At 58.3% G+C, this 20,938-nt stretch overlaps 1 protein-coding gene across 2 annotated transcripts; it reads right to left on the bottom strand.

Moving 5' to 3' along the window:
• Window positions 1–814: 814 nt before the first annotated feature.
• Window positions 815–20,106, bottom strand: TMEM9 (transmembrane protein 9). Of its 2 annotated transcripts, none has more exons than XM_069459247.1 (6): window positions 19,853–20,106; window positions 19,544–19,654; window positions 17,432–17,523; window positions 12,156–12,264; window positions 9,921–10,052; window positions 815–1,795 (listed from the first exon to the last, which is right to left on the bottom strand). In XM_069459247.1, the coding sequence occupies exons 1-6, from the start codon at window positions 19,940–19,942 to the stop codon at window positions 1,643–1,645; spliced, it is 687 nt and encodes a 228-aa protein (XP_069315348.1). In that variant the 5' UTR covers window positions 19,943–20,106; the 3' UTR covers window positions 815–1,642. The 2 variants fall into 2 exon arrangements, with proteins under 2 accessions (XP_069315348.1, XP_069315349.1); XM_069459248.1 differs by having other exon boundaries at window positions 19,553–19,654.
• Window positions 20,107–20,938: the final 832 nt, after the last annotated feature.

Below are 20,938 nucleotides of genomic sequence, written 5' to 3'. Positions count from 1 at the left end.
GATCCCAGTCACCTTAGTCCCCTCTGGGCTGTGTCCCTCACTTGCTTCCGGGGACAACACCACAGTCCCTGCTGCTCCTGGACGCCCAATCTCCCCCTCCCCTCTCTGGTCCTTGTACTTGGCCCCGAGCTTTGGAAAACTGCTGCAAACTGAAACGCCCCCTCACGCCGCTCTTCTGCCCCCATCCCTCACCAAGAACCCAGCGAGGGGCTCTCGGTACAGGCTTATTTGGACGAACCCTGGGGACAGAAACATTAATCAGATGAGACTTGCTCCTGCCTGGGTCTTGGACGTACCCGCACAGCGCACGTCCCGGGTGGAGCTCAGTGCTGGGCTGCTGTGGAAGCCTCTGGAAGCTGCTGGCACTGCCGTCTACGGGGCTCCCCCCTGCCCCCTCCTGTGACCTGTTGGCTTTCACCTGGGGATACTTATCGGCCTTGCAGCGAGCACCATCTCCTGCACCTGTAGGATACCAGGATGCCACCAGGTCCCAGAGCTCCAGAGGAATCTCCCACAAAGAGGAAACAAACAGAACCTCAGGCTCGTTGCTGGGGCCAGCTCACCTGTGCCCTCACAGGGCCGCGGCCCGCCAGGCTCCCTCCTCGTCAGGAGAGGGGAGGACCCCCACAAGCCCAGGTCTCACCTGGATCCCCCTGTGGCTCCGCCACAGCCGCCCGGACTCCCCAGGCTCTGCCTCTCCACCCGGACCTGCCACGTCTGTCCTGGGTGTCTCTGCGACACCACGCCTACCGTGTCACCTGTGAAAAATTCTTAGCTCCTTAAGCTCTTAAAATACAGCACGTGAGAGAAATAAAACAGTTTAATGATGGCTTCCTTGATGCACACACAGAGCTCTAAGACAACAGAAGGACAAACATTCCTCTCCATGCATGGGGACAATGAAATTCAGGGACAAGTGGCGATCCAAGGACAGGAGCTGCGGTATTGAGACCCACTGCTCAGCCTCCTGCATCACAGGGTCCAACCGTCTGGCTCGGCAGCTGTAGACACTGGGGAGAGAGGGGGCTGCCCAGCCCCCGGACGAGGAAGTGCTGCAGGGAGGAAGGGCACGGGCAGGAGGAAGACCAAGCTTCCGGGCGCGCAGGAGACCACAGCGGACTCAGCTCTCCGGTCACAGCTGCTCCCGAGGGCTGGACCCAACTGAGGCACTGGGGCTGGGGGGACAGTGGTGACAGGAACCGCGGTGGGCAGGAGTATTGAATGCCGGGCCGTGATCCCCCCCAGACACTGGTTTCCCGATGAGTCAGCTCCATCTTCCGAAGGGGAATACAATCCCCAAGATTGGGAGCTGGGAGGGTGGCAAGGGTGGGGCAGGGAGAGAGAGCCCCCGCCCACTGCTGAGGCCACCTGGAATGTCTCCAAGTCTCGTCTGTCCTACCGTCCCCCTCCCTTCAACCCCAAAGAGCTGAGGAAACAGCAGTATCAGAGATCCCCTCACTCTTCCCTAAACAAAACAGCCGAGTACAACATTTCTAAAGAGGGGGAGAAGGAGGAAAAATGCCAGGGGCTTTTCTAGGGAAGGCCCGGGAACCAGTGGCATCGGGGGAGGGAAGCGGCCCTGGCTCTGTCCAGCGCGGAGGCTGGCAGCCGGGGCCCAGGCAGGACCAGCCGCACCGCCCGTCTAGCTGAGCATTTTGTGCCGATCGAAGACCGTCTTCCGCTGCTCCTGCACCTGCAGCTTCCACCGCTGCTGGGCCCCCTCCACGCGCTCCAGGACTGTGTTTGCTCGGGGGCCCCCGAGGGACGCAGCCGCCGCCGCCACAGAGCGAGCGTCCTGCAAGGGAGGAAAAGAGAGGCTGTGGCGTGGCGCGCTGGCGGGGTCCTGGGTCCTGAAAGTCTGACATGGAAACAGTGTCCCAGGAGCAACCCAAAGTCTGACCCTCCCCAGACCAGGAGGCGGGACCCCCCCAGGGACCTGGCCTTGTCGTCTGCAGAGCCTGAGCCGGGCACCTGGCCTGCTGGAGGCAGCACCTGCAGGACGGGGCCCCTCCCCTCCCAGGGCCTGGGAAAGGAGGTGCTCCAGGGGGTGTGTTTTGGGGCCCCAATAACGCAGCCAGCTCAAGCCAGGTGCCCAGGCTGAAACACCCCCCACCCATTTCTACCTCTCCAGAGGAATACTGAGTGTGAGTGGCGAGACTTCACTTAGGCAGGCGGAGGACTCAATCGCGGTGTTGTCTGAGGAAACGCACCACGACCGCAGGGCCGCTACAAGGCTGGGGCACTGCCTGGCCCTGCCCGCCACGGCCCAGGGGTGGCAGGAAGGCCCAGGGGCCAGGGGCCAGCTGCCCTGAGACGGAAGCACACCGGAGGAGTCTGCACAGATCAAACCCACAGGGTCTGCTAGCCCTCCCCGGGACTGAGGGGACGTGACATCACGCAGGGACTCCGGTGGGACGAAGCCTGGAGGCGACCCCAACATTCCCACTGCAGGCCCTGCTCCGGCCCACCCCCTCCTTTGATAGCCTAGGACGGCTCAGCTCCCTCCCCATCTGCCCCCACCGGTCCCCCCTGTCAAAAGCACTCTCCCCTAATTACCACTTCTCTGCCTCTGAAGCTCCGGAGCCCCGTGCATTTCCTGCAGGACCCGAACCTGATCTTTGGGGGGAATTAGAGCCGAGGGCCAGGCCCACACCCCCGCGGGGATTTCCTCTCCAGCTCTCCCGGCCTCTCATCTCCTGCCACACATCTCTTAAGGGATTAGCACACCTCCCTAAGCCCAGAGCCGCCCAGTAAATGCCACTTTGCTTCTAATGCCCCGAGCTGGCAAGGCTTCTGTCGCCACGCAGCTGCCAGGCTAGGGGGTGGCGAGGGCAGGGGAGGGGAGGCAGAGAACGAGCTGGCAGGGCAGAGTGGAGGCTGGCTAGGGATGAGGCCGGGAGGGGGCCCATCATCATCCTCGTGGAGCTCTGGGCAGTTCGTCTTGGGAGCACTCGTCTCTAGGGTGACTCGGAGATGGACCCTGCCCCCTGGGAGCCTCCTCTGCCGGGCCCGGTGAGGATCAGGCAACACCTGAGGGGCAGGTGTGGCGGCATCAGGCGGGGGGCGCACTGCGCTTGGCGTTAGGACTCCTGGGTCCTGTGCCTGGGCTGGTGACCGCCTGCCCCTTCCGGCCTCAGACACCAGGGCCCTCTCACGGGCGGAACCACTGGGCCACAGTGCGGGCTGGCAGGAGGACGCACAGCCTCAGCCACTGCGCAGCTGTGTGTCCGGGACAAGTGACTTCATCTGTCCAAGCTTCAGTTTAACAAATCCAGTCTGAGAGCCCAGACGAGTTTTCTGAAACGATACTCAGTACGGTGCCTTCCGATATTCTCTGCTCTCTTCCATTCCACTCTTCATAAGTGCCGGTCACGACCCCCAGAATTCATGTCACCACCTAACGGGCTGTGACCCAGCGCGAGGTACATGGCTTCACGACAAAGCAGAGCGTGTGGCAAAGTCAGGTAACACGTGTGAAGCCCGTGCTCCCCCGGCTGTCTCAGAGCTGGAGCTCTAGAAACGTTCCATTTCCTTCCTCCCGGGCGGCTTAGCACAGAGGTTAAGAAAACTCTGGAATCAAACAAACCCAGCTTGAATCCTGGCTCTGACCCCTCCCAGACACATCACCGTGGGCGAGCTACCTTCGTCTCTGAACTTGTCTCCCTATGAGACAGTGAACGCAAAGCCTCTAGCAGCGCCTGGCAAACAGTAAGCGCTCAATCAACAGCAGTGACTGCTGTATCAGCCCCAGTGCTGGGGCCTAAGAGGCAGGGGCAGGGGGCAGAGGGCTCGCAGCCTGCGGACAGGGAGTGCTGTGAAAACGGACGTGGCCGCTGTGCCACCTTCCGGATCCGCTCCTTCCCACGCCAGCAGGGCCGACTGAGCGAGCCACAGGGCTAAGAACGAGCCACCAACCGTTCTGCTTCTGCGTGGCCGGCCGTCCAGGTGAGCTGGGCCCTGCAGACGTGCCTGGGAAGCCACTGCCCACGTGGGCTTGGCCGTCCTGGCTCAGGGGCTGGAGGCCTTTGCTTCCTCCCCACGCCCCGTCCCATCCTTTCTGGGACCAGCACCTCATGTCAGGGCCTCCGTGAGGGCTGCCAGGCTGGGAGGGGTGGGACAGCCTCAGCCTGCAGCTCGAGGGAACGGCTTGAGGAGGGGAAGCCAGGGAGCGCCAAGAGCAGAGCATTAGGGGAACACGCTGAAATTCACCGCATTACCGCAGTGCCGTCTGTTTTCCCTTCATGTAAAGTCCTAACAAGCAGCTCCTAAGTGGGGGAAGCTCTGCTGAGAGGCTCCGTGTTCCCACTGCTAATAGTCTGATTAAAAGGTATTAGAGACTCCGCATCTGCTCTGGGGACGGCCCGGAGCGGGGCCCCATCCTTGCGGGCTCGGCAGCAGGATGCTGGGGGGCAGCAGGATACTGGGGGGGCGGTGGGAGCAACACCCCCGATTCCTGACCTTCCTGCTGAGGCTGGGTCTCCAGGTGACTCGGGGAGGCAGAGGAGCCGTTAGGAGAGGAGCTGGGGCGGGGGGGGGGGCTGCCAATCAAGGGGAAAGAGCTTCGACGTGCACGGGTTCCCAGGAGGTCCCCAGGGGACCAGACCAGCAGGACTGACAAGTGCCACTGCGCACCAGGCCCTCTGCTAGGCACTTATGTGGATTAATCCCAGGTTCAAACACTGGCAAATGGGTAACATCACCCCCTTCCTGCAGATGAGGACACTGAAGCTCCCGAAAGATGCATCTTGCTACCCGAGGGTGCACAGCTGCTCGGGGCCAAGTCAGGATCTGGACCCGCCTGCATGTCTCATCCCAGGACGCAGCTGGGTCCTCTGGCTGGTGTCCCTGAGAGAGCCGGCTTGGGCACCCAGTGCAGCAGGCTGTATCTCTCCGAGGTTAGAGCAAGAGCAAAGCCGCCAAGGACCCAGGCTTGAGGAACACCAGGCGAGGTCCCCTCCCCAGCCCGGGGACAACCCAGACACCCGTGCGGACCAGCCTGCCTGACAAACTGCCCCAGACGACGCGCTCTGCAGCCTGCCCGGGAGCGCTGGGTCTCAGCTGCACTGCACTGGGCCCAAGTCTCTCTGACGACAAGGAGATGGAGGGAGAGAGAGAACCCACCTCAGGGCTCCCCCCTCTCTGGCTGCCCCTCCCACTTTGTCATCCCGGGCACAGGAGCAGGACCGGAGGGTCTCGTCACTTACCAGTCACTCAGCAAACAATGGCCCTCGTACCAAGCCCTTTAGCAAGGGGACTACACAGCCTCCCTGAGTTTTCCAAGTTTAACCCAAACCCTCCCTGCTGTCTCTCTGCTTCGAGGCTCTCCTGACCTCCCGCTTGCTGCTGCCAGAGTCACCTTCCTGGGACAGACCAAATCGTGCCATTCCCCTGTTCAAAAACCGCGGCTGGTGACCCGGCAGCCCTGGGCTGGCCGAGCCGCACACTCCCAGCCTGGCCCCCCTTGTCCCATCCTCCGGCTGGGCCACATGTCCTCTCTCTGCCTGCGCTGACCGCCCACTCTGCCCCCCAGCCTTCCTGCAGCAACCAGAACGCCGCACAGGTGTCGAGGCCCGACTGAACTATCGCATCCGTCAGTTTGAGCAAACACTCGTAAAGCTTAACTATCTTAACAGTTACGTGGAGGCACGAATGATCGATTACATCTATTTCGGACTGAGAAAACTGCACCGTGAGGCCAGCACCGTGGATGCCGGGTGGCAGGGCTGGGACTCCAACTTGCACTGTGGGTCCAAAGCCATGCTCTTCACTACCGTGCTGTGCTGCCCTGGGGAGCTCTGGAAATGTCTCCCGGATCACCCGCCTTCCTGTTCTGTCCCCGGGGGAGAGGTGGCGTCTGAATTGCCCTCCCGTTTCCCTGTCAGTGCCCCAGGGCCAGGGCCAGGGCACACAGCTGCCCACCCCGGCTCAGACAGGAGGGGAGACCACCCCTCGGTGGCCGAGTCTTCTCTTCTCCCCAGTACCTACAGGTCCCCGGTTCCCATCCTCCGCCCCCTCCTCCTCTTTCCTGCATACCCTCTCTCAAAGGGGGCCCAGAACTCTGCCCAGCACCCGGGAGGGGGAGACTTTGAAGACCCCTTCAGCGCTGGGGCCCGAGCCTCAGAGCAGCCCCGATGTCTCTCTCTTCAAAGAGGGCCCAGCCCGCACATCTGAAAGGGCTCTGTTTGCCGTTTCTGCCCCAGCAAACAAGCTGGCTTCCTCCTTTCAAAGGGCGTCTGAGCCCAGGGATTAGGCCTAATGCTGCCGGAATCCCGGGGGGCGGCGCCAGCAATCAGGCCCACTGAGGCTCTGCCAGCGCTTTCAAAGGGAACACGACCGGCTTTCATCTCCCTCCACGGACTCAGGCTCCCCTTCCTCTTCCAGTCCTCTGCCCCCGGGGCAGGGAGCTCCTGGCCACCAGAACTGGGGGGATGGAACCAAGGGGCTCCTAACCCTGAGGGATGCTCTGACCTGCATCTCTGCTCTGACTGGTCCCAGACTTCCAAGGGGGCTGGACCCCTCTGCAGCTTAGGGAGAATTTTCCTTCTGATGTCACCGAGCCGTATGGGCCTAGGTGAGCTTTCAAGGAACCCTGAGAGGCCGTGTTCCGGCTTTGCTCCTCTTGGGTCTTGGGTGAAAGCTAAATCCCTCCAGCCCAGCCAGGGGAGACCTGGTCTTGTCTCTCTTTTTTTTTGTTTTTTTGGAGACAGGGTCTCGCTCTGTCACCCAGGCTGGAGTGCAGTGGCACAATCATAGCTCACTGCAGCCTCAAACTCTTGGCCTCTTGAGTAGGTGGGACTATAGGTGTGGGCCGCCATGCCCAATTAATTTTTTTTTTTTTTTACGCAAGGGGGTCTTGCTATGTTGCCCAGGTTGGTCTCCAACTCCTGGGCTCAAGCCATCCCCCACCGCTGCCTCCCAAAGTGCTGGGATTACAGACACGAGCTACTGCACCCAGCCTTGGCTCCTCCTTCAGGGAACCACTCTCCAGACCACTGATAAACCCAGAGACGGGGCTTGGCTGCTGCTCAGCTGGGTGCCTTGTGACCCCCTCTCCCTGCCCCTCGGTCCCAAGTTCCCCACGTCCCTTTCCGCATGCACTGCCTGGGGCAGGCCAGTCGACTCCCCTCCCCATCCAGGACTCGGGCCTCCGTCACTGTAAGGACGAGTTTCTGGGCTCCGGCCAGCCCCGGTCCCCTGGCTGTCCTCCTTACAGCAGGTCAGCAGTCCCCCTCCCCTCCACCTGAGCTGCCTCTGAACATCCCCTCTGCTGGAAGCCTTCCTTCTCAGACCAACGCACAGAGAAAGACGACTTCCCAGCCCTTGTCCCAAGGCATCCAGCTTCCTCGCCTGACTGCCATCCCACAAAGCCGTGCCTCACCGCAGGCCTTTACGCCCCCTGCCATTCGCCTGGCTTTGGTTGTGCGAGGCTGATGCCGCGGGCAGACGTAGGACCGTGTAAATCTCAACGTGGTGCCACCTGCAGCATTTCTGAACACAGCGGGAGAAACGGCTGCTGAACCACGGTCCCTGCGACAGGGACACTGCACAGGAGGTGAGGGATGGAAAGGTGATGCCAAGCGACGGACCAGAGGGCATTTCCTACCCACCCCAAGGGCATCCGATGAGATCCACCCACCCCAGCCCTCGACAAGCCAGAGCCGGCTGCACCTCCCATCCGGGTATCCGAGAGACTGAGCATGTTTTATGACCTTTTAGAACCTCGGGGTGGGAGGTGAGGGGGTGTCATCCTGTCCGCCGCCGGGCAGGAATCTCCTCTACAGAACAGAAGTGGCCTCGCCAGCTTCGGCCCCGGTACTGCCTGTTCCAGCCAGCTGCCCTCCCAGGAACCCTCCGGAGACAACCCTCCTTCCTGCGGAGCCTGAACCTGCACCTGGGACATTACCATCCACTCTTCAACTCGGGTGCTGCCTCCGGGAACCAGGCTCCCCAAATCGAACCCTCCTTCCCCCCGAGGCCCTTCACGGAGACTCCAAGTGGGAGTCCCCTGGGGAGAGGGAGGCCCAGGCTCAGACCCAGAGACAGAAGCTGCCCTCCCTCTGGCTCCGCGGCGAGGACGGTGGCAGGAGCGACAGCCAGGCCATGCCCGAGAGCCACGCATTCCAGGGAAATCACCGGGCTGCATCTCTCAATTACTCCCCAGGCCAGGACTGCAATTACCACCTTACCCCTAATCGCCGAGTGTCTATTAGCGATGCTCCTCCCCATCAGAGCTGCTATTACGCTACATTAATAACCAGGTAGGCACGCAAGGCTTCCTCTTGGACACAGACCACCCAACTGCCAGCGCCACCGCCTCCCAGGCCCCAGCTCCAAGGGGGCAAGGCTCACTGCCTCTGCTCCACCTCTGGCCAAACTCACATCGGCTGGGGGCCACCGGCAGACCACCGGCAGACCGGGAACCGCCCAGACCCGTACCCAGGAGGGGCAGCAGGGCCGGTGGCAGCGGTCCTGTCCTGACCTGCCCCGTCCCGCCTGCTCATGCTGGCCCAGACCCGCCTGGCCTGGGCAGCTTCACACTTAGACCTGACCCCTGCGTCCTCTGTTTGGTGGGGAACTTGCTCACGACCTTACAAGGGAGCCTTCGACCACGCCGCCTGCAAGACGACTTCCCTTACATCGTGCTACATCTCCCTCCCTGACGCCCCGCTGTGGCTGCTCCGTCCCCTGCCTGCGTGAGGCTAAGCTCTTGCCTACAGATTCCTGCAGGCAGCTATCTGTGTGCCCCTTGAGATGTTTTTCTTCCCCTCAAGCTAAACGTCGCTCAGCTTCTCCAACTAATTCTCCCCAGACTCGGCTGAGACATTTCCCCATTAGCTGCTCCTCTGGCCACGCACGAGTCCCCTGAATGCCTCACTCACCGCATCGATAAACAGGGGGCCTTCCAGCAGCAAGGCCCCACCATGGCCTGGAGCAGCCCGAACCGCCAGCAAACCGCCGGCAAACCCCCCGGCCTCCCCACGTCCCGCGCGCCCAGCCGGCTGCCGTGTGAGTGCGTAAGGGGGACAGAGGCACGAGGGGCTACGCAGTCTTCTCTCGGCAAGGAGGTTCCCTGTCCTTCCTGGGGGCACCGGGCTCACCCCACCCTGCCCAGCACAGTGCGTGTCACATCTTGCTCCTGCGAGGAGCCCCCCAGCCGAGCCCCCCGTCCCGCCCCGGCTTCCTCCCCACGGCGTCGTCCGTGGCTCTGCAGGGCTTTGCGGGCTGTCTGGCGCCGGCGCTTCCCCCGCTTCCTCACCCGATGAAGCCAGAACCCCGAGCTCGACATCTGAGGCCTTTAACAATCCGGCCCAAACTCGCCAGCCAGCTCTGTCTGCCACTCTTCCCACGGGCTACCCGTACCCTTGACACGCTCAGTTCTGCACGTGCGCACGGTGACGTCCCCCTGCTTGGCACCACTGTCTACCTTACTCCTCTTCCGCTCTTGAAATCCTGCTTTTCCCTCAAGACCCCAGGGCAGTGTTCTGCACTGAGCGCATGCTCGACGGGTGTTTGTGGGGTCGCTGAACAGAAGGACAAACCTGCCGCCTCCAAGGCCACCACTGGCTTGGCCCCGGCGTCTGAGCAAGCAGGGCGCTGTGTGTGTCTGCATGTGACTGGCCCCGGCTAGACACGCAGTGCAACAGGAAGACGTGGCTCGCCGGTGTGTGCACCGAGGCTGCCTGAAGCCAGGTGTCGGGGAAACCCAGGGCCACCTCCCGCTTCACCTGGAAGGGCAAGGGCAGTTCCTGCCGAGTCTGGGTGACGTGTAGGACAATGAACAGGAGGAGGGCAACCTGGGCCATGGAGGCGGGGGAGGGGGAGACCCCGATCCCACCCAGGCCCCAGGGATGCTCTTCTGGGCTCTGCCCTGCGGACTCACGTACTGGAGCCCAGGGCCCTGGTGCCGGAGCCTCAGTTACCTCATTCTCCTCCTCGTTGTGCAGTTGTTCAGTGTAGGCATCCGGCTTTCGAATCAGAGGGTCCACCAGCATCAGGAAGGCCATGTAGAGCAAGAGGGCCCCCACCACGGACAGGTAGATGACAATGATGACCTGAGGAGGAGACCCAGCACGCCTGTGAGCCCACACCCTGGGCCGAGGATGGGAATCGGTCTCTGTTCTTGGGCCACCTGTGTTCGGCCTGCTGCACCGAGGCAGGACCAGCAGGTGACGTGGGCTCGGAGGGGAAGGGAGGGCCCCGCTCCGCAGATGGACGAGCTCTGTCCCAACCCAGGGGACCCCACAGAACAGGCATCGAGACAGCAGGCAGATGAGAAAGGAACAAGTCTGGAGCTTGACGCCCCGAGAAGCTCCCGGGGCAGGGGTGGGGAAACAGGGCCTACCTGGCTGTAGAAGAGTCCAGAACGAGGGGTAGAAGGCCATGAGAAACTAAGTAAGAGCAAGGAGAACCAGGTGGGGAGGCCCGGAAGAATAAACCTGGTGGCAGGCTCACTGCCCACTGCTGAGTGCGGGAGCGGGCGGGTTGGGGGGCAGCTTCTGCACCCCAGTTATCAGGACCACACACACCTCCGCTCATCTCTAAGTGCCCTCGGGGGACAGAAATCATCTGAGAACCACGAGGCTGAATCACCCCAGAGCCCAAGGCTAGTAAGTGGCAGGGATGTAACCTGAACCCAAATTTGCTGACTGCTTCTCCAAAGCTTTCCCTACTTCCAGCGCCTCCACCGCTGGCTCCTGATCCCAGCCCCAGCCCGGAAAAACAGAGACTTTCAAGTTCGGTGCCCAGCTCAACTGGAACGACTTCCTCCCCATAGCCAAGTTCAAGTGGAACAGCTTCCCCCCCAGCTGGGGCACCAGTGTTCATGCCTCTCTGAACACGGTGACTGCTCGGACCCCTCGCCTGTAGCCCAGGGAGGGGAGGAGAATGGAGGCGGGGGTCTCCTGAACAGGACTGGAGGGACACGGGAGGGATGAGCAAGTAGTGTCTGATGAGGTCCCCACGCTGGGAAGCCCCTTCCCTGCCGAACAGGGAGAGGTGACATCTGGCTCTGAACTTAAGGCTCAGGCGTCTGGTCCCCAGAGGGTGGGGACCATGGGAGCAAGTTCAGAGAAGGAGGACAGTTCCGGGAGGGGCTGCCTCAAACAGGGGACAGAAGGAGCTCAGTCTGCACAGCTGGACAGGGCGATGCCGGGGGCCGGCGTGGGGCGGGGTCCGGGGACACACAGCCGCCTCCACCTGACGGTGAGGACACAGGGACCACCGCTCGGGGCTCCCTGGCGCAGGCCGGGAAGGACAGTGGTGATGACCACTTTCCCGCCACACATGCCTGAGAAGGGGAGACCTGAGGGAGGATTCAGGGGCATCTTTAAATTCATGATAATTATTTTCTGATGCAATGTCTAGATTCTTCAAAGGACAAGCAGAAATATGCTCACACACTGGAACAGGGAGGGCTTACGTAACGTTAGCCACCGGTGAGCACTGCCCGGCCAGGATGGTCAGAACCTGGACTAGGAGACCGCGGTGGAGGCTCCACAGCCTCTGTGAGACCGGGTCACGTCCCGCCTGGGGCAGAGCAATAAACGAGGACCTCATGGCGTCCTGCCTCATTCTTTATGCTGGTGGCTGTGTCCACCACTTGTCTCCTGAATGCACGCAAACAATCGGTGACAACAAGGTTCAGGAAAAAACCAAAGGAGCAGTCTGATGCCCCTTCCAGTCCCAGCCCCGGCACCCAGCACCCAGCCCTGGCCCACAGCTAACGCTTTTTAGAGGAGACTGACGTCACTTTGAGAGCTTAATCAGACTAAGCTCTGGGAGGGTGGGCGAATCTTCCCATTCGCAGCGTCTCGCAGTGCCCTGAACACAGCAGGCAGGCAGAAGAGATGTACTGGAGGAATGGAAGAGGAGAAAGGGAAAAACTGGAAAGAACAGAGGGAAACAAGAGTCTCACGGAGCTTCCCGGCGCTCCTAGCTCTCGCTGTAATGGGAGCCGCTGGACAGAGACCAGAGACAGCGCCAGCTACAGGAAGGCGTGGGACGCCGGTCCCTGTGTCTGCACGAGGCCAGCCTAGAAGCCAGTCCCACAGCCACTTGGAATACGCCAGAATAAAGCAAAAACCTGTGTGTGTAGGACAGCCAGGGCCGGGGAGATGGCCGCAGGGACTCCCGCGGGCTCCCGAGCCCGGCCTCACCTTGATGGTGGTGGTGCTGCGCTCCTCGTAGCGGCACTCGCACAGCAGGCAGTAGGCCTCCATGTCGTGGCCGGGCACCGGCATGGGCTCCACCACGTGCAGGCAGTTGCTGCAACAGAGACAGGCACGGCCATGGGGACGGGGCTGCGGGAAGGACTCAAAACCTCAGACCAGAAGCAGGTGGCCGGGGCAGCTGCGAGGCAGGCTGGGGCAGAGGCGAAGGGTGCCCCCGGGGAGGGCAGGGGGTTCACAAATGGTCAGGCTGGCAGAAGCCCTTCCCAGCCCACAGCCTCCCAGCCGGTGCCCCTGTCCCATCAGAACCAGCGCAGCGAACAGTCAACCTTCCCCAAGGTTCCGCCCTCAGCTGCCCTCTCCCTGGGTGGGTGCAGAGGCCGCTGGTCTTGCGATAGATCAGAATCTCCACTCAGGACCTCTCCTCTCCCAAGAGCTGGACTCACGTCCAGCTGCCTCCGGGACTCACCCCGAGTGTCTCACAGGGACCACAAACTCCACACTCGCCCCTGCAAAGCCTTTGCCCCGACTCCCCAGCCCTGCACGCTGGCTCCGAGCTCCCAATGGCAGGAGACGACCTCCACCACCCCCTCGACTGGCCAGTGCACCCTGGGAATCGTCTTTGACATTGCTTTTCCCCTCCTCTAGGGGCCCACCAAATGCCTGCGATCTTACCTCCCTAGAAACTCCCAAAATCCGTCTTCCTTACTTTCTCCCACCACTGAGTCTTAGAGAAGGGCCTTGTCATTCCTCCCCCGGACAGCCGGACAGCCGGACAGCCCACCCAGCCTCCCGGCTGCCCCCCCGCCTCAGCTCGGCCCTGTCCTGCACTGCCATCACACGGCAGCCGTGACCTCACCCAAAGGAAACTCGGGTTGTGTCACTCCCAGCTGGAACCCGGCTGGTGCCTCCACAGAGCCCCCCAGGCAAGGGCAACTCAGCTGCTCTGCCCGGGGTCCCCACACCTCACGCCAGCCCCACCGCCTGCCACGCTGCTCTGCTGGACTTGTCTCTGAAGAAGCCACGCCCCACGCCCCCACCAGAAACGCACGGCTCTGCCGCCCAGCCTGGCCTTTCCTCTCTGAGCTCTGTCCCCTCCCCAGCAGCCAGCTCCCTGTGCTCATCTCCTCCGGGCCACCTCCCCATTGCACCGTGCTGGGGTCAGTCACACAGTCCAATGTCCCCAGTGCCTGGCACCATGCTGGCCAGAGCACGGCTCAGTAAGTACATCGAGTTCACATTCTAAGGGCTGTGTGAGCTACAGGGCTAGGTTTCTAGCTGCATCAAGGACATGCAATGTGAAGGTCATGTGTTGAAACAAGAGGGGGATATTCCTTTAGGGGGAACTCTGCCCCCCCTAGAACTCCAGCATGTGGCATCCATGAGGCTATCTAAGCCTTTGATGATGCCAGTTCCATCCCTGGGTAGCAGCTTCCAGCACGTTACTCCCTGCTGTGAACACGTCTCTCCTGCTGTAATTGGAAGCACTGCTTTCGGGCCCTGCACACGGCGGCCTCCTGTCCAGAGGGAAAGCCACCTTCCGCTCACCAGCAAGTCTCTACGAGCCTCCTGGGGACCAGATTCCTCCCTATCCCGAGCCACGCTGCGTCCTGGGTCTGGAGGTCATTTCGGTGCTGCAGGGGGATCTGTGGACTCCCCACTGGGCCGGGATGTGGTGTCAGGAGCTGGGAAGGGCCACCCGAGTTCATCAATGTGGGATCCTGTTACCCAGGGGAACAGGCTGGAAGGGGGCACGGGGAACAGCAACAGGAGCTGAAACATTCCTGTCTCAAGCTTTCCTGGGAATTGGCGAAACCCAAGGGAACAGGTTCTTGCTCTCCTAAGGGTTTCCATTTACCTTTTGGGGCCAGTGATACCACGACTCTGTGGACTGGTCAGGGGACTCGACAGGGGGAGAGAGAGAAAGAGAAAGACAGGGTGGGTTTACTTCTCTGCTCTTCTATTTATTCTGCGACTGTTTATTTACCTTCTCTGGGCCGAACGTGGTGAGTGTCTAAATCGCGCTCTTCTGGGGACCACGGACCCCCGTGCAGCAGGGCGGAGGTGGGGCGCTGCGGGACAACTCCCTCTCAGCCAGAGCAATTCTGATCTTACGTTTTACACATTCCGCGTTTCCAAAACAGATTTCGTTTGTAGGAGGGTTCCATTTTAACAAGGTTGAAAGGGAAGGAACTGGCCAACTTATTCAGTTCCTTCCTGCTCTGGGATTGTCTCTACAGCACCCCCCCTTGCCAAACCCACCAAGTGGGAAAAATCGCTGGGGTTTTCGCCCTTTTATGCACATGTGGTTACGAACCCTCAACACTAGATGGCAGAACACCAGCAGCACAGGAACACGTGTGACTTGGTGGTCCTGGTTTCACTCTGCACACCCGAGGGCAAGGGGGCAAGCGTCTCTCCGCAAAGGCCACCAGAGAGAGAATGTGGCAGAGACCCGAAGATCCAACCAAACTGGCTCCTCCTCTGGCCCTAGCACTAAGGTGCTAAGGTCTATGTCAAGGCTCCACTCCGCCCCCCAAGGGCTCCAGGCAAACCTACGATGACTCCCAGATAAGGTAAATGTCACTGGGTCCTAGAAGCCTGGACTCTTTTTCCTCCCAGCCTCAGTTTTCACCCCACCCTTAATGGAACTGCCTTGAGGTTCTGCCGTAAGACTGTTCGTTAGACAGCCCCCCAATTCTGACTTCTAAGGGGAAGAAAAGGATAAACTGTAGCCTGAGGTCGAGATAGGACTCTGTTCTCTGGGGGCACCCAAGCTTGAGTTTTCGGGCTGTGCTATAACTCCAGGACAGAGGGTGCTACCGAAATCACCAGTGCCTGCCTGCACGGGGGGCATGGGACGCGGACTTGTGACCCGGTGTGGGGCTCGGACAGCCCATCGACGTACTGCTGTGGCCACATAAACCATGACGACAAGACACCAGGTCACCAGGGCTCCTCCCAAGCCTTCCTGTCTTAGGGCTTTGGGAATCTATCGGGACAGCCGGAAGCAGACGGAAACAGGATAGTGCTCTGAGAGGAGCCCATGTTTCCTCGGGCTATAGTGTAAGTGTAACCACGATTATCCATGCGGCCTCTAGTAAGGCATGAAAATATATATTGATAACATCAGCTAACATTTCTGTAATGCTTACTATGTGCCAGGTATTGTCCTAAGTGCTACCCTTGCTTACTGTGCGTGCACACGTACAACACACACACATATATACTTAACACTCAAAATACTGCTGCCATTTTACAGATAAGGAAATCGAAAGTACAGTGGAGGCCGGGCGCGGTGGCTCACGCCTGTAATCCTAGCACTCTGCGAGGCCGAGGTGGGCGGATCGTTTGAGCTCAGGAGTTCGAGACCAGCCTGAGCAAGAGCGAGACCCCATCTCTACTAAAAATAGAAAGAAATTATATGGACAGCTAAAAATATATATAGAAAAAATTAGCCGGGCATAGTGGCGCATGCCTGTAGTCCCAGCTACTCGGGAGGCTGAGACAGGAGGATCGCTTGAGCCCAGGAGTTTGAGGTTGCTGTGAGCTAGGCTGACGCCACGGCACTCACTCTAGCCTGGGCAACAGAGAGAGACTCTGTCTCAAAAAAAACAAAAAACAAACAAACAAAAAAAAAGTACAGTGGAGACAAAGCAAATAAAGTAATCTGTCGTCACACAATTAACAAGTGGCAAAGCTGGATCTGGAGTCTGTATGTCTAACTAGACTACTTTTCAGGAAATCACAGACAATCTCGGAGCTGGAAATTCAACTAGTTTCAAGCTTCTCAGATATTACTCTGGACCAACTGCATCATAAGCACCCAAAGAACTTTAAGAAAAAGTTACTGTCCCCCCAACCAATATTTGCTGAATCAAAATCTGGAGGGGGAGGCTGGGTGCAGTGGCTCACCACCTGTAATCCTAGCACTCTGGGAGGCCGAGGCAGGAGGATTGCTTGAGGTCAGGAGTTCGAGACCAGCCTGAGCAAGAGCAAGACCCCATCTCTACAAAAAAATAGAAAAAGTAGCTGGCCATGGTGGCGCCTGTCGTCCCAGCTACTTGGGAGGCTGAGGCAGGAGGATCCCTTGAGCCCAGGAGTTTGCAGTTGCTGTGAGCTATCATGACACCATTGCACTCTAGCAAGACAGAGTGACAGAGCAAGACTCGGTCTCAAAAAAAAGAAAGAAAGAAAAATCTGGAGCGGGCAGTGCAGTGCTGGGAATCCGTATGTTTTCGAAGCTCACCTGATGATCCTAACACACACCAAGTAGTGGCAAAACTGACCCAGACCCCCCCCATCCAATGTTAACCCCTTCTGCAGTGACCTCACCTCCTCTGGGCTCTGATCTCCCTGAGGATGGGGCTTCCCAGCTCCTGAAACTGCCTAGATTAGACACGCTCCTTCGACTCATGCTCAAGCCTGTTTCCCTGAAGCTTCCATGCAATGGCCCCAGTTCTACACCAAGAAACCACACTGAACAACATGACTGATCTCTACAAGCACCGGCCCCCACAGGCCGCACCTCCCACAGCACGCCAGCCCTCCTCGGGGTCTTGGGCAGCCACCATGTGTCCCCATGTCCTCTCCTCTTCAGGCTCTTCAATTCCTTAAACAATTCGTTCCAAGACAATGTGTTGAAACAACCCTTCACCAAGCTGGTCTCCTTTCTCTGAATGAATTCTTGATCATTCTTCTCTTTTTAAAAGTGAGGCACCCAGAAATGAATTCAAGACTCCAGGAGTCCAATTTAAATTCTTTCTTTGGGTCTCAGTCTCTGCAATTATAAAATGGGACCAATATCCATCCCACTCGCCTTACAAAGTTGCTATGAGATTGGCACAGAGCACATGTAACAGAGCTTTGCAAAACCTCCGAGCGTCCCACAGCACGTGGCAGCAACACCGACCCCTCCCAACTTCTCTACTGCCACTTCGTCTATATCACTCAAGACCGAAGTTCCAAGCAAAGCGAAAAAGTCCACTCCTCTGACCAGGAACCCTTCAACTGTCATTCAAGGCACCTGGGTCCTGCTTCCATACACAATTGATGACGACTATGGAACTGGTTCAAAATTGTTCAAAATGGACAAAATGTTCCTTTGGAAGACTCTCCATGGGAATGGGAGAGTATGCTTATCCTCTGGGGTCCAAGAACTCTAGTAAAGCACCCACAACTTCGAGGGTGTTTGCTAGAGTAAACTAGAGTACCTGTAGAGGATAAACAAGCAGCCAAGGGCCAGCCCATGGGTGACGCCTTACCAGTCCTTCTGTGACACATTCTGGTTGTAAATGTGCCCGTTGATGTTTCTGTAAGGTGGGCAGATGCACTTGCACCGGATATCTTCAGAACTCTGGAAGAGAAAGGCGGCATGCTGTATGCAGAGCCCCTGCCTGGGTTCAGGTTCTAGAGGGGCTGCCAACGTCAGTTCCCTGTGTTATTAGGTGACCGGATGTATGCTCTTGAGCGTTCCCCATCCTCAAGTTCAGCAAGGACTGCTTCTGCGGGAAGGATGCTACATCACAGGGGCCTCCAGACAGAAAATGTCCAGGTGGCAAATAAGACTCAAAGAAAGCTTCCTAGGGTGGCCATTCCCTAAGTGGGGTGCTTACAGGGGATAGTGGTGAGGGTGTGGCAAGTAAAGTGACAGTCTTCTGCTCTGGACCCCTGTGTGTGCACCTCTGTCCAGCAGACTTGGCAGCCAGCCTCTTCTCCCCATTCCATTTCCAACTTCCCAGGTCAGGACTGCGGGAAGGGAAACAGCAGGGGTGATATAAGGAAAAGTATATCATTTCCATGGGAATACTCAACACCTCTGAAAGTTCTTCCCTTCTGGAATGGGTAAGAGACACCACCATACATGTTTGTATTCAAATTAGGAATTCCAGAGAGGGATTGGAGCAAACCCTCAGATTCAACCTTGCATCAAAGCCTTAGTGATCTTTAGACTCTCAAAGTCCATAAACCAACCAAAACTCAGCTCCAGGTCATTTACCCCTAAAGAATGGAAGTCATCTCAGGAGTCCCCGCACTTAGGTGGGTCACCCTCAGTAACAGAAACTTCAGTCTGTATAGGACTTTACACTTAGAGAACATTTTTACATTGTTGTGTAATTTGATTCTACCTGAGTAACAGACATAACTACTACAGGTTGAGCATTCCTAATCTGAAAACTTGAAATGCTCCAAAATCTGAAACTTTTTAAGCGCCAACACAACCATGATATTAACACTACAGAAAAAGTGCCTAGAGACAAGTTGAAAATGTGTGATGGGGTTACTGAAGGACTAGAGCAGCGTGCATTCGTAACAGAACAAGAAATCATGTTAGTTTGTAAAATCAAAGGGGGACTTCTATTGTTAATGAGGTAGATGAGTCTGGAGGAAGCATTTTAAAAAGCCGTTCAGCAGCATGCCTCTTCATCCCTAGAGGACTCTCCTGGTCCCTCAACCACTTCTGATGTTTCTTCTCAAAAAATAAGTGTATGGGAGCATTTAATCAAAACATAGTATCATAGGTAGAGACCTGCTGTCCTCTGCTGTCGCTGCTGTTTAACAGCTCGTACACAGTTTTCCCGGTGATGCTTAGTTATCCTGAACACACTATTTTCTCACTGCATTGACGGTAAGTCATTATTTTTTACTGTTAAGTACTTACATGTGAATAAGTGCAAGAAATCAATCACTTATTGGTAGCACATAAGCCTAGAATCAGGAATGATTATGACGCCAAATAACCACAGATTGTCCTCATGGGTGGCTGAGAGAGTGACACGTTTGCTTTCCGATGGTTCAGTGTACACAAACTGCTTCATGCACAAAACTATTAAAAATGTTGTATAAAATTACCTTCAGGCCATGTGCATAAGGTGTATGGGAAACATAAATGTTTAGACTTGGGTCAGTTCCCAAGATGTCTCATTATACAGGCTGTCCCAAAAGTTGCCATACACAGGAAAAATGGGAAATTGTAGCTAAATATACCTTTATTTACAAAATATACATTACAAAATTTTTCCCTTGTATGGAGGCTTTTGGGACACCCTGTATCTATGCAAATATTCGGAAATCTGAAAATATCCAAAATGCAAAACACTTCTGGTCCCAAGCAAAGGGCAGTATGGAGAACTTGGATAACTTCTCCAAACTTCCTTGCTGGAATTCCACCACTCTCTGTCTGATCCAGACGGAACCTGTGCTCTCTGCGCCACCCTTCTCCCCGCACTGTCTTTAGGGAGGCCTGCAGCCTTGAGTCTAAGGGAACAACCCGAAAGTACAGCCCATAGGTGAGTGAGGGGCAGGGCCCGAAGAGCAGCTCCATCTGAGGAAGCCCTGCAGGTAGGGTGCTCGTGCACGAGGTGCTGCTGGCTCACCTCCCTCACCTTGTTGGCTTGAGCTGCGGGGACCAGCAAACACCCGGCCACAGCCACCAAAGATAGGAGCTTCATGCTTATCAGGCTCGCTGGGCCAGCAAGACCGGACACCTGGAAAAGAGATACGGAGTGGGAGAAGAGGAAGGGGGTCCCGCCACGGCCAGCACGCTCGGCCGCTTAACCATCCGGCCAAGAGGTGGGAATGGGGTTGGGGGCTGGGCTCCAGGACTCCAAGGCCTGCAAACCCAGCCGCCAAACGCTGCTCCCCCCGCCCCCCACCCCGCGCCAAGTCCGCGGCTCTGCACTGACCACATGTGGGCCCTGCAGAGGGAGCCTCGCGGGGACACCGCCGCCAGGGCCTCCATCCCGCTCCTCCAAAGCCCGCTCTGCCCCGCGCATCACGTCCCACCGCCCTCCGCCATCGCCGCTTCGGCCCGCCCCGGCAGCTCCTCCCCGCGCAGGCCCGACGGGAACTTTGGGTGCGGAGTCTCAGAGCCCTGAGCTGACGGCGAAGGCCAGCGCCCACCGCACCCAGAGATCTTGGGCCGGGCTGGGACCCCCAGTGCCCCCGCGACCCCCCGCACCCTTCCCCCAACGCCGCGTCCACGAACCTGCATGTCCCGCCGCAGCTGCTCAGGACCCAGCTGGCCCCGCCCCCGCCCAGCTTCTATTGGCTGCCGGAGCAGCCTTTCAGCCCAAGCTCGCTATCGCCAAGGCGACAAGACCCACCTCCGCCTGGGCGTGGAGGCTCCTGCGCAAGGGAGAGGCAGGCATTTCTCAAACCCGACCAAACAAGAAAAGAGAACGCCAGCCCTCCAAACTAGGACTGGGGAGGGGTCTTGCCTTTGTGTGGCCTGTAGAACGACTGCAGTGCTTCGCCCATTCCTGTATTATAAACTCCTCTTGTTGCTCTTTTAAAGAGAAGGCACTTTATACGCTATAAGCTAGTGACAACAACGATAAGAGACTAAAGAGCTTTGTCCTCACGAGAAATCTGGAAATGTTACTTAGGGAATCTGGAAATGTTGCTTAGGGATCCACATCTTTACTGCAGAGGACTTTAGCGGCGACACCTCCACCCCTACACGCACATACACCCCTCGTGGGGTGGCTGCGGGCTGGGCCTGCGAAGAGTGTGCACACAGCCCCCAGCCCAGTCTCCCTGCCCCGCGAGCTGGTTCTGGGCCTGGCAGATTAGGGCAAGGTCTGCAAGGCCAGGATGCAGGGGCCGGGGTAGGGGGTCCCAGGCTGTGAACTTCTTGCCAGCTGTGAAGGAAAGAGGAGCCCTCTGAGTACAGAGTGCCAGAGCCAGAGTGAGGACCCTTGGGCTTTGGCCTTGGCCCTGCCGCTGAGCAGGTGTGTTACCCTGGAAAAGACACCTCCCCTCTCTGGCCT

This window comes from Eulemur rufifrons, chromosome 27 (genome assembly GCF_041146395.1).
Source record: "Eulemur rufifrons isolate Redbay chromosome 27, OSU_ERuf_1, whole genome shotgun sequence".
Lineage (NCBI taxonomy): Eukaryota > Metazoa > Chordata > Mammalia > Primates > Lemuridae > Eulemur > Eulemur rufifrons.
Note: the sequence above shows the minus strand (reverse complement) of the source record. Positions and strands in the feature narration are given on the sequence as shown.